General features: G+C 38.8%; 1 protein-coding gene across 7 annotated transcripts in view; it reads right to left on the minus strand.

Moving 5' to 3' along the window:
* Positions 1 to 3459: 3459 nt before the first annotated feature.
* CUNH19orf12 (chromosome unknown C19orf12 homolog) overlaps positions 3460 to 13066 on the minus strand; it is a 126585-nt gene continuing 116978 nt past the window's right edge. For 5 of the 7 annotated variants that reach the window (XM_078150095.1, XM_020985076.2, XM_020985074.2 and 2 more), the window contains 2 exons: positions 10476 to 10655; positions 3460 to 5729 (listed from right to left, as the gene is read on the minus strand). In XM_078150095.1, coding sequence (XP_078006221.1) covers positions 5464 to 5729; positions 10476 to 10655 — 446 coding nt within the window. In that variant the 3' untranslated portion in view covers positions 3460 to 5463. The remainder of the gene's footprint in view (positions 5730 to 10475; positions 10656 to 13066) is intronic. The other 2 variants (XM_078150094.1, XM_020985077.2) reach the window with 2 other exon arrangements.

Genomic DNA, 13066 nt, shown 5'->3' on the forward strand with positions numbered 1-13066 from the left:
CTTATTGTCAGGTCAGTTTTGAAGAAGGGACGCAGTCTCATCAGGCCTATCTTTGCATAAAAGTAGACTTTGAAAAAAGAGTTTCCTCCTTTCTTCTATCATTGGGCCAATCTTCTTGGTACTACTAGGTTTCGATCCCATGAAACAAGGGAAATTTCCATAACAGGAACATGACCAAGGAGAAAGGTAAGCCAAGAACTGGGCTCTCCAAAGTTGAAGTCAGGATGGCAGAATTAGAAAAGATAGATAGAGAACAACTGTTGGGTCTCAGACCTAGCTTTAATACTACTCTTCCAAAACATGTGAAATTTCAGAGTGGTTGCTAATTGAGGTGACCAACTCCCTTTACCTAGCTAATGGTGCTCAGGACCAGATCTACTTTATCAGAAATAGAGTGAACCAAGATTCATGAAGACCTCAAAGCGAGTATCTTTTTTCATTAAAGGGAACCAGAAAGCAGACTTTTCTGTTCACAATAATGTCAGGAGTGCTGAAATGTGGAATGAGCGAGGACTGGAATGATAAACATACAAAAAGTGTGTGTTTGTGTGTGTGTGATTTTAGCAAATATATTAGGGAAAAGAGGAGGACCAAAAAAGAGATAAGAATACTCCTAAGAGTGGAGGAGAGAGAATGCAGAGCTGTTCAACTTTTATTTTGATTTTATTTTCCCCACTAAAGACAAATCATTTTTGGAATACAAAGCAGGGAAATGGCCAATGAGGAAACAAGGAGAAAGTTCAGGTGCTAAGTTCAACTCACCTGGTCCAAATAAATTACATCCTAGGTGACTAAAAGGAATGGAGCATTTGAATCTTGAATCCGTCAGTGACATCTGGGGCAGAATAGGACAAGGACTGGAGAAGAGCAAAGGTCCCAATATTCCAGAAAAGAGAATGGCATCTTTAACTCTTGTCAGTGAACTGGATTTCATTTCTGGACAAATTCTAGAATATAGGAATACAGGAACAGCAAATAGGCAGCCAGAAAAGGAGGGTCACAAAGAAGGGTTTAATACAGCTTCATCAAAAAGAGACCATGCTAGACTAAGCTAATTTCCCTTTTTTGACACACAATGGGGGTAGAAGGGAGAAGGTAACAAGCATTTATTAAGTGCCTACCACGTGCTAAGCACTTTACAAATAAATATTTTTATTTTGTTAAATATTTCTCAATTACATGTAAAATTTTAATAATCACTTTTTAAAATCTGGCATTCCAAATTCTTCCCTTCCCTTCCATTCTTCCTCTGCTTGAAAAGTCAAGCAATTTGATATTGATTATACATGTGAAGTTGTGCAAAGCATATTTCCATATTAGCCATATTGCAAATGAAAACAAAAACCAAAAAAATAAAAGTAGAAAAACAAAATAATTGTATACTTCTATCTGCATTCAGAGTTCATCAGCTCTCTCTCTGGAGGTGGATAACACTGTTCATCATGGAATCATCTGATCATTGTTTTGGTCAGAGTGGCTAAGTCTTCCACAGCTGATCATTCTTACAACAGTGCTGTTACTGTGTACAATGTTCTCCTGGTTCTGTTCACTTCACTTTGCTCAAGTTTAGATAAGTACTTTACAAATATTATCTTATCTGATATTCACAACAGCCCTGGGAAGTAGGTGTTACTATGATGCCCATCTCATGGTTGAGGAAACTGAGGTTGTGACTTGCTGGTGCGTCACACAGCTAGTTTAACAGGTTGGATTTTAACTCATCTTCCTGACTCCAGGCCCAACACTCTATCCACTATGTCACCTGGGGGAATGTTGTAGATACATTTTGCCAAGATTTTAGCAAAACATTTGATAGTCTTTCATGTTACTCATGTGGAAAAGATGTGTTATCAGTGATTTCATACTCAAATAGAATCCTGTCTGCTGCATACTGACTTAGAAAACTACAAATTAACATTGTCTATGCTGTATTATATCTTTATTTCAATATTGTTTATCATATTGTAAATACGTAACTTTTCTATAAATGTATTATAACTATTATATAACATTTAATATTATTTATTAAACATTTCCCATTTGCATTTTCATCTGTCTGCTTGAGTTTAACACCTCCATGTACATGATAATACAATTAGATGAACACAGAACTGGTTGAATAGCAAGATCCCAAAGACCAGTCATTATTGCTTCTCTGTCAAGCAGAGCAGATGGTTTACTGCAGTACTAAGTGTGCTGGCTTTGCAGCCAAAAGAGCTAACCTCAGATCATGGCTCTACCACTTCCCATTTCTTTGACCTTAATCAAATCATTTAACCTCTCTGGGCTTGAGATAACAGTATGAGGTTGGACACAATGACCCATTTGGGCCCTACGATCAATCCTAAGAAGCTGGAAGAAGGCTGCAGTGGAGTCCTGGTTGGCCCTGTGCTGCTTAACATTTTTTATAAGTGATTCCTATAAATGTATAAATGGTAAGCATCAAATTTTCAGAAGACCTAAAGCTAGAGGAGATGGCTAACAGACCAAGATGACAATCTGAATATGAAAATACCTAATTAGGTTGAATCTAATAAGGTGAAACAAAACATTAATGCGATGTTTTACACTTTGTTTCGAAAAAATCAATTCCACAAATGCAAGACGCCAGAGGCATGGCGAGGTAATCGTTTTTTAAAAGATCTGGAGGTTTTAGTGAAATGCAAGATTAATATGAGACAACAGTGTAACATAGCAGTCATGCAAGGTAACGGGATCTTAGGGTACATTAAAAAAGGTCTAACATCCAGTAATGACATGATAATCCCACTAAATTCTGCCTTGGTCAGATAACATCTGGAGTATCGTGTTCAATTCTGGCTGCCATATTTTAGGAAGGACATTGATAAGCTGGAGAGTAACAAGAGGAGAAAAACCAGGATGGTGAAGGGCCTCAAGGTCAAGCCCTACACGGCCTGACTAAATGAACTCAGCCTGTTTAACCTGGAGAAGAAAAGACTGGGGAGTGGAGGGGAGCAGATATGATAAATGTCTTCTGTATCAGAAGAGATATCATACAGAAAAGAGATTAGACTTGTTGTACTCGGACACAAAGGGTAGAACAAGGAGGAATGGGTGGGAATTACAGAGGGAAATTTGATGTAATTTGATGTAAAAATTAGAGCTATACCAAAATGCAACAGGATCCTCTAAGAGGGAATGAGTTCCCTCTCACTGGAGTTCTTCAAGCAAGCACTAGACGACCCTTTGTTGAAAATATTGCAGACTGAGACTCTTTTCAGGCTGGACTATGTGCCCCCAGGGGCCCCTTCCAAACTTGTTAATTCTGTGTGTGTTTCTCTCCCTTTTGTGCCCTGCAAGATCACATTTATTCTTCATTTCTGTTTTGAAAAAAATATAGAAAACCATTATAATAAATTCCTAAATTCTGCAAGTGATTATACTTATAATTATAAAATTTGATGTATTTTTGTAACTATAATGAAATAAATGTCCTGATTCAAATGCACACTAAAAGATCTTTATTGTTTCTTCAAAATCAAGCCAAGATGGTAAGTTTTCCCTTTACATAGAAAAGAAATCAACTTTATACAAGTTTGTTACATATCAGAAAAAAAAAACATTATATAGATCAAACATTATATAGATCAAATTCTGACTTTAGGTAACACAAATCTTTAGTGACTGCACATGGGAGTTTGAAAATGAACAGGAAAAATGAGGCAATGTCCAACACGATTATAAAAAACACATTTAAACGTCATCATGGTTATGTCATGTCAGTGGCACAGATGCGGGAAAAAAAACAGAATACAAACTGCAAGAACACAGCCTATGATATGGTATTCTAACAAGTGGAAGAGAAAGCTCATTTTGAAGGAAGGTTTCACTGAGAAATACAGGCTCCATTCCAATATAGTTTCATCTTCAATATTTTCCACATTTGACTTTTTTCTATATCATGGACGTAAATTAACCTGGCCTTTGGGTCAGCCTGAACTTTTCTTTATTAAAAAAGAACCCACAAAACTAAATTTGAAGACTGAGGCTCTAAGTAGCTTTACTCACCCACAAATTGACCATCTTCTTATCACTACAGCAGTTCTTAGCAGAAACAAACCTGAACTACGGTAGCTTCCTCAGCATGTTGCTACTTGAGCACAGTCATCACCCTGGTTTTCTATTCTTGCCCAAAGGGCCTGGGAATTTATGAAAGAATTTCAGTTACCTCTCGGCTACTACTGGAAGTTGGTGGCCTGGGGGTGGGGGGATTGCTGAGGGAACTACACTGACAACCTAGCAGCAGCCCAGATGGGGAAGGCTAAACTTCCCAAAAAACTTGTGTCTAAGTTAAATTCACATCAACTCAAGGGAGTTTTGTTGTGTGTGTTTTCAATATAAAAGGATGATTTATACTACTACAGCATAATCCTTAATTCCAGGTTCTGGTAGTATCCAGTTCATCTGGTAAACTGTTCTGGAAAGCATTACAGAATGGTCATCATTAAATAAATGAGAAAAAGGGTTTATTCAGAAAAGATTAATCTGCATTTTCCCTTTGCTATAAGAAATGCTCCTTTACTAAATGTTTTAAGTAGAGCATTGCTGAAGCTCAACACATCAATTAGCAAGTCAAAGGAACCATTTGTGAGAGGTGGCTCATGATCCCGGGGAAAAAAGAACTAACAAGAGTTTGCTCTGAAAATAACCACTTAAAATTTAAAAAAAAAATAATTACCTTCATTTTATAGATGAGGAAAGTGAGGCACTGAGAGGTCAAGGGACTTAGACACAAACATGAACAGCCTCTATTATATTTCTTTCTTCAGTACTGTGGGACTGCATTGAAATCAGCAGATTACTCTTCCCCCTTGCTGTGAATTTCACGGTGATTCAGATTCTTAAAGTCAGGGAGGTGTACAATGACAGGGAGAAGTAAGAAGTGAAACACATTTTCACAACTGCTTTCTGTTAAAAAACCGTGAAGGCAGAGGGGGCACCAACAGGAAACTAGTACCCAGGTGCTACAAAAAAAAAAAGTGACTGCAAAGAAGAAACTGAAAAGTAGTCCAAAAGGCAATTAAGTATGATGATCTTTTTAAACAGCCTTGTGAGAGATAAAATGAATTTAGATAAGTACAATTAATGTTTGCAATACGTAAACCTTCCTGTCGATTTTTTTTTTGACAACTTTACAGTCAAAAGTATGTCAATGGGCATCACTCTGAGTAGGATCTGGAACCACCAAGTTGTTTTACAGATAATTTTGGGAACATGCTACAATACTTCCTCAGTAACTTAATATAAATTAGGTAATTTGACCCAATTTTGTTATAACTCAAGGATCAAGGATTTCTGGAGAAACTCACCCAGAGTGAGGGTGTTCCGGTACCTCAAACATAAGTAGCAGCAATTACTAGCTATTTTTCTACACTAAAGTCATCAAAATCATCCAAATGAAAATCCCTGCATTACACAGTAAAAACCATTCACTGGAGAGGGCTAGTCTCCATACTGCACTTCTGCTCGAAGCGTCTGTGTGACATAATTTACTACCACTGATGCCAGCTTCTGCTGAAGGGCGTCATTCCCCATTACCAGTGCAGTCAGCTGCACCGCATCCGTCCAGTCCAAGTCTCTGATAATGGCAAAGGCTTCGTTAAAAAGCTTCTGTTGCTCAATAGGGGGCAGTTCCATTATGATCTGAGGAATTGGTTTAAATTGTCCACTAGTCATCCAAGCACCAAGTAGGCCACCAACTGTCCCCCCTAGAAAACAAATAAAAATTTAATTAGTTATGATGCTCTCATAAATTATACTTAAATTCTTACTGCAGGACAGTGATATGAGAAAATTCTATCATCACGGCTGAGTAGTTCTATTCTGCAGTCAAAGCACATTTACCACTGTCCCTAGATTACTAGAATTGTTGGGCAGGTTTATGTGGTCAAAGGCCCACTCAACTTAATACTCAAACACACTGTTTTAGCTGGTGCTCTCAATTTAGAGACGCAAAATGGTGCATACACTATCTCTACTAGAGTCAGACTGAACAAAGAGCCAAAATTATACTGAACCAAAAAAACTGTGTGTGTGTGTGTGTGTGTGTGTGTGTGTATGAAGCCTATTCTTCCATGTACCCTTCCAGTCTTAGTACACATTTATTCACCTTCACACACACTGGGATCTAACCAAACTGGCCTTACTGTTCCTGCAATGATCCTCCATTTCCTATCTCTGAGCCTTTGCCCTGGCTGTCCCCAATGTCTGGAATGTGCTTCCCCCTCTGCTTCCTGGAATCCTCCACTTCGAGGTTCAGCTCAAGAGCGATCTTCTAAATGAAGACTTTCCTGATGCCCCTGTTACTAGTGCCTTCCCCCACAAGATTGTCTGGCATCTGTCATGTAGTTACCTAGATATGTTCATGCTGTCTTCCCTTGCTAGATTTAGAGGGAAGGAACAGCTTCACTTTTGTCTTCATATCTCTAGTGCCTAGAATATAACAGGCACTTAATAAATGTTGACAATGGAGTGATTGATTGATTAGTCAAAAATTCTCTATATTTCTACTGGGAAATAGAAGATGCAGAGAAATGGGAAGTGAGAGTCACTAACACACTGGTGAAGTTGAATCATCTCTTTCTTGTGACTAATGATATAGTTTCTGGCTCTCACACTCTAGAGAGTTCCCCTTCATTCAACTAATAATAACAATAATAACTTACATTTATATAGTGCTTTAGGATTTACATACATTATATCATTTGATTCTCACAACAACCCTGTGAAGGATTTGCCTCATTGTACTTCATCTGAAAAATGGGGATAAGTGACTCATCCAAGATTACACAGCTAATAAGTGGCAGAGCCAGGATTTGAATCAAAGTCTTTTAATTCTAAGTACAGTCTTCAGTCCAACCAACAAAAGCAGTAAAAGATGTTTGTCAGTGCTCCCTTAGCAGCAGATAAGAAGGCTCTTTGGTCTTTTTTTTTTTAGGTTATACATGTACAATCATATTAAACATATTTCCATATTAGTCATGTTGTGAAAAAACAATCAGAGCAAAAGGGGAAAACCATGAGAAAGAAAAAAACAAAAAACAAAAAAAAATGAAAATAGTACACTTCAATCTGCATTCAGTCTCCATAGTTCTTTCTCTGGATGTGGACAGCATTTTCCATCACAAGTCTTTTGGAATTGTCATAGATCATTGTGTTCCTGAAAAGAGCTAAGTCTACCATCACTGATCGTCACACAATGTTGCTATTACTGTGTACACTGTTCTCCTGGTTCTGCTCACTTCACTCAACATCAATTCATGTAAGTCTTTCCAGGTTTTTCTGAAAGCTGCGCGCTCATCATTTCTTACAGAACAATAGTATTCCATTACATTCATATACCACAACTTGTTCAGCCATTCCATAACTGATGGGCATCCCCTCAATTTCCAGTTCTTTGCCACCACAAAAAGTTGCTATAAATATTTCTGTACATGTGGGTCCTTTTCCCTTTTTGATTTCTTTAGGTCTTTTTTCCCTTACGATCTCTTTGGGATACAGAGTCTTTGCTCTTGAAATAAAGTTTTTCTAAGGCTGTTCACAACATCCCAAAGGTACATGGAAACAAGACAATAAGTTAATTTAATCAACTGTTTCTTCTTCTGCCTCCAACAGTCTGGAGATAGGGAAAAGGGATAACCTACTTTCTTTTTTAATTAGCTTAAAGGTCAAAATTAACAGGCAAACATGTGCCATTTCAAAAATGAGAAATCTGAGATGCAAATGACTTTTTGGATCACTGGTAGGTGCCACCCAACTAGGTTTGCCTATGTACCAAGTCTAAAGGATGGTACAATGTAAGGGTGGGCTCTGTAGATCAGCCCTCCCACTGCCTGCCTCCCGAGACTCCCCCATCAGCATTCCACCATTGACTCAGCTCTCCTATAGAAAGTCATGCATGAGCGAGGTTACAGGAGCCATTCTCTCTGCCCTCCTCACTGTTAAGAGGAAAAAACACCTGCCCCTATGTCTGAAGGCCAAACACTGCCACAATAACAAGCATACAATGCTCATCTCTTTCCCAGCACGACAAAGCATTCCAAAGGGTAAGAATGGCTAATTTACAAGTTTTACTGAACTTTTCCCCAGGATGATAGTGAAATGCTTAAAACTGACAAGATTTGCACTCATCTATGCTAAACGTTTATGAGAACATCAATATTTGATTTAGAGCAGCACTTAGTGCAAAAAGTCACAAGGAATATCCACCAACTAAGTTACTACCTCTCTGAAGAAGAAAAAATTCCTTTTATTTTCTAACTAGAATTATCTACCCACCCATGAAAAGACAGTAGTAGCTAACCCCTTGGATTTGGTTTTGAGACATCCCATTCTCTATGAGTTTTCATGCAAATTGTATAAAATAAGATTGTACACCTTCTTCCCTTCATTTTGGTCAATTCTGAAACACTCAAAAAGGTTGGGAGACTAGAGGTTATGATATGTTATCTGGCAAAGAATGAGGAAAGGTAACTAACTTCTTTCTAGAGTCACTTTTTGGTGAGCATGAAGCATATGTCAGAACTTATTGGTTCATACACAATTTGGAAGTGGAAAAATAAAGACGAAAATGTGTGGACTAATTGTTCACACTACTGAATAAAGAAATCATTGTCTCTCATCACAACGTGATTGCAATCCCACCTGGGCTTTGGACTTCCTGGATAGCCTAATTCAACTCTCTGTGCCTTAGTTTCTCCACCTGTACAAACAGAATACTACAATAGAACTCAGTGATGTTAGGAAGATGAGAGTTAATAAAGCACACTAAATCATCATGATAATACCAATTAAAATAGATTGGAGAACACTTCATCTGAATGGCACCTCTAGGGAAGCCCTATCTGGCCCAGTCACTGAGTCGGCCTTGTAAAACCACATGTGAATGACAACTTGGCTGATTTTCTGATTTCCTCAGAGCCTGTGGCTGAGACTCCAACTGTGAGTCAGACGGTCCGATCTTCCAATGCTAGGGTGCACTGGAGTTTCTTCTGCTCTCAAGCCTAAGGGATAAACTCAGTTCTGTGCCTCAAAGCAATGATGATCTTTTGACAAGGTAATTATCAGATCCAGCTGCACTGTACTCTTGGGGAATCAGCCAAAATATTTATTCATTGCCTAGAAATTGTGTGTCTGTTTGTTTGAAACAAAACACACCCAACCACCCCCCGCCCCATCCATTTTTACCACAGTCCTAAAATGGAAATAGATGGTAAAACAAGATGACAGAGATACCATCCTTGCGATAGGTTTTTTTCTTTCCATTATTGTTTTTAATTATATGATGTCTCATCAAGACCAGAGGGTTCTTTGGGTCCAGCGTGAGTGGAAATACTGTCCCATAAGAAGCATCTCTATCTCTTAAAGTGGTTAGTGATAAGAACATGAAGCTAGTACTCTTGTGTACAAACAAGGGTCAAGAATGAATGAATGGGGGTGGCTAGGTAGTGCAGTGGATAGAGCACCAGCCCTAGAGTCAGGAGGACCTGAGCTCAAATTTGGCCTCAGACACATAACACTTACTAGCTGTGTGACTCTGGGCAAGTCACTTAACCCCAATTGCCTCACCAAAAAAAAAAAAGAATGAATGAATGAATGAAAAAACATTTATTAAGCTTTTACTATATGCTAAGCACTGGGAAAACAAAGAAATGAACCATGACAGTTCTTGCTCTCAAGGAGGTCACAATCTAATGGGGGAGACAACATATAGAGGAAAGTTCAGCTTGAGAGAAAATCAAACTAAGTGGTCCTCAGAGTGATGCATATCAAGGTGAATGGCAAAGCCCCAAAACTCCTCAAGGTAGGGAAGAACAGTGGTGCAACATGGGCATTTTCTCTGAATTTCTTGCTTTGGTTTCTTAATAGCGAGAGGAATTGTCTCTTCATTATGTAAAGAATAAAAATTTTAACTTTTTAATGCCACCTTTAGTGCTAATATGTTCATTCTTGCAGAAAGCCTAAAATGGTTCATTTCTCCATCCCCATTTGTTGAAATCCTATAATCCTTCATGACCCAGATCAACCACTACTTCCCTGGATAAATCTTTGCCAGATTCCCCCAGTGAAAAATCATCCTTCCTTTCTCTGAACCCTAACCACATTCTGTACATCATTTATATACTTACTATGGTCTATTTTAGAATACTATTTTTGTGTGTGTTGGGTGTTTCTGCAGCCCCAACTAAGTGTAAGCTTGGTATCTCCCCCTGGTATAGAGTGTGTGTGTGTGTGTGTATGTGTGGTGTGTGTGTGTGTGTGTGTGTGTGTGTGTGTGTGTGTTGTGTGCATATATGTGAGGTATTTGATAAATATTTGTTGAATTACATGCACAATGCTATTTTTAAAGAAGAGAACCCTGACTGAATTATCATGTGGCACTAAAGATATACATGTGGATAATACCACTGAATCTTTCTCTAGTTTCAGTGGCTACATCACAGAAAGGGACTTACCAACAGCTATTCCTGGGGGGCCACCCACCAAACCCCCAACAAAAGCCACAGCGCCTGCCACCAGTGCCCCCTTCCCTGAATGCTTGAAGGCAGCCTTCATTTTCCTCTCCTCCGAAATAGTGCAGAGCAGTTTCATAATGTCTTCTATCATGACTGGCATTCTGACTGGCACAGGGCTCCCTGGAAACAGAGTATTTTAAAAGAATTAATTTAACAGTATTTCCATTCAAATGTTCACCTTCCTAGGCTACTGAACAAAATGAACCCTGTTCTCTGAAGAGAGAAGTCTCCTGGGTACAAGACAGAAAGGATCAATTTTTGTGAAAACATCTCCTCAGATAAAGAGGAGCAGAGTTTAGCTAATAAGCAAACAGAAACAGAGCCGATTAAAGGTCGTCCTTGCTTTCTGATTGACTGCTGATTTATGACCAGATTTCAAAAGCCACCACTGCAGCCATCCATTTCAGCATTTCCTCATCCAAGTAAATCAAGTCTGTCCTCTTGCATCAGTCATTTTTCTACTGAATCCAGCAATCCCTTAGTCCCCATATGAATGGCAGAATTATTAAAATTCTGGTTTCTATTTTTCCCTTTCTGGTACAATTCATGTCTGTGTGAACACAAAGGTAGGATATATTTATGTTTAATGGGTCACTGCCTCTCCGGTGGCCTTTTTTTTTTTTAAAGCTACCATTGTTGAAAGCAGTGTTTTGCTTTTTTTTTAATACAAAAATCAACAGTGAAAATCTCTACTAAAATAGATTGCTGTTATGAAGTAACTCAAGAAAAAAAATAGCAAGAAGTAAAGTATTTAGCTATAATTCTCTGCACCTACCTGACTACCCAGATACAAATATATACTTAGGTAGACACACACTTTCACTGGCAAGATAAAGAACCAGCTCTATGACTCGCTCACTTTAAACCACAAAAGAGTATATTGTTCTATGCCCCTTTACAAAGCAGAATTAGAGAGTCCTCAGGCATTTAACTATATTTGCAGAATTCTAGAGACAGAGAATTTTAGAGCTGGAAGGGGCCTCACTTATTGAGGCTTGAAAACAATGGACCTAATTGCGCAAACATTTTTAAACATGTTGCTACATTCAGAGCACTTTCTACCCCAGAACACAGCCCTCTCATGCTTAGTTTTTACATTTTTGTTTTCCCACAGGCCTTCTCAGGTCCAGAACATGTCAACCTTGTGCAAGAAAAAGCAACTAGGGAAAGGGTATGAAGAATAACTGCAGGAAAACACTCTGTTGCCTAGGAAGCTTCTCAAAATGACAACGCAGGCAACTCTTTTTGAGGGACAAGGTCAGACAGGTTCTGGGGCTGTAGAGCGAATTAACTCTATTAAAACCCAAGGTGCCTCTCTTCCCTGACCCTTCTACAATAATACTCGCAAGCGTATTTCTATCAGAACGCCATTCCACACATTCCTCATCTGTTCAGACATTATCATTTAAGCAGTTCTTCTATTCAGTTGCTCTGGGGTGAGGGAATGGTAACAACTGCATGGAAACCTACATACTTCACTTTCTGGTTTGGATCTAGGAGAAATTGTTAAAAAGATGGAAATCATGTTAACTAAAGGCCTGGGAACATTAAAAAAAAAACACAAAAAGACTTTGCAATAGAATAAGGAACATTGTCCCATTATAAGCAAAAGCTGGGTCTCTGAATGAAGGGAAGTTTGTTTAAAAGGAGGATGGAGCCTGCCAAATATGATCGTCAGACAGGGCAAGGAAGAAAGGAAGGTGCCTCTCTGCTGCCCGGCAGAGTCTGCTTAGGTCACAGAGGTCACAGCGGGAGATAGGGAGACGGAGTGCAAAGCGAACCAAGGAGAAGTGCCGAAGGTTTCTGCTGAAAGAAAAGTTAAAGAACTTACTAAATGGGCTGATTTGTAAAGAAACATAGTGCCCTGTGCATAGTAGGCATTTGACATAATTTCACTAAAGTGATTTGGACTCCCCATGATTTCATCACTGTCACAGTTTTAAAAATAGACATTAAATACTCCATTTCTTCATCTTGCCCACCAGCGTACCGTGAGAAATATTTGAAGTACCTTCACAAGCTCAAGCAACATAACGTCTAGCGTTGGTTAGGAGGATGGACAGCATCCTTCCAATTCCAAGGTTTGGGATTCTAAGAGTTAAGCCGGCAAACAAGCATTCATTAAGCAGACCGTAAGTGCCTAGCACTGCTTGTTCCTTTTTAAATTTACTGCTAAAAACATTAAAATATTTGGTAAAGGAATTTACCATTACCCTGTATCAGAAGTTAAGCTTTGCAGAACCCACACTATGACAGGAGATGGGTCAAAACACATTTACAGATACTTTGCATTGACTAAACAGAATGAAATTAAAAATATTTCCTAGCTTTTAGACATCAGGATAATGCAGTAGGCAAAATTCCTGACAGCCCATAAGTCTTCTCTGGCCCAAGGAAAGACTTTTGATGCATCAGATGTAAATTCTATAACTATATTTGAAAGGGAAAGAGTGCTGCGTTTGGAGTGGGGGACTTGAGTTTGAGTCCTGGCTTTGCTACTTACTGCCCACGTGACTCAAATAACCTCTTCC

This window comes from Phascolarctos cinereus, unplaced genomic scaffold, assembly GCF_003287225.1.
Source record: "Phascolarctos cinereus isolate Bilbo 61053 unplaced genomic scaffold, phaCin_HiC Scaffold_2;HRSCAF=192, whole genome shotgun sequence".
Taxonomy (NCBI): Eukaryota; Metazoa; Chordata; class Mammalia; order Diprotodontia; family Phascolarctidae; genus Phascolarctos; species Phascolarctos cinereus.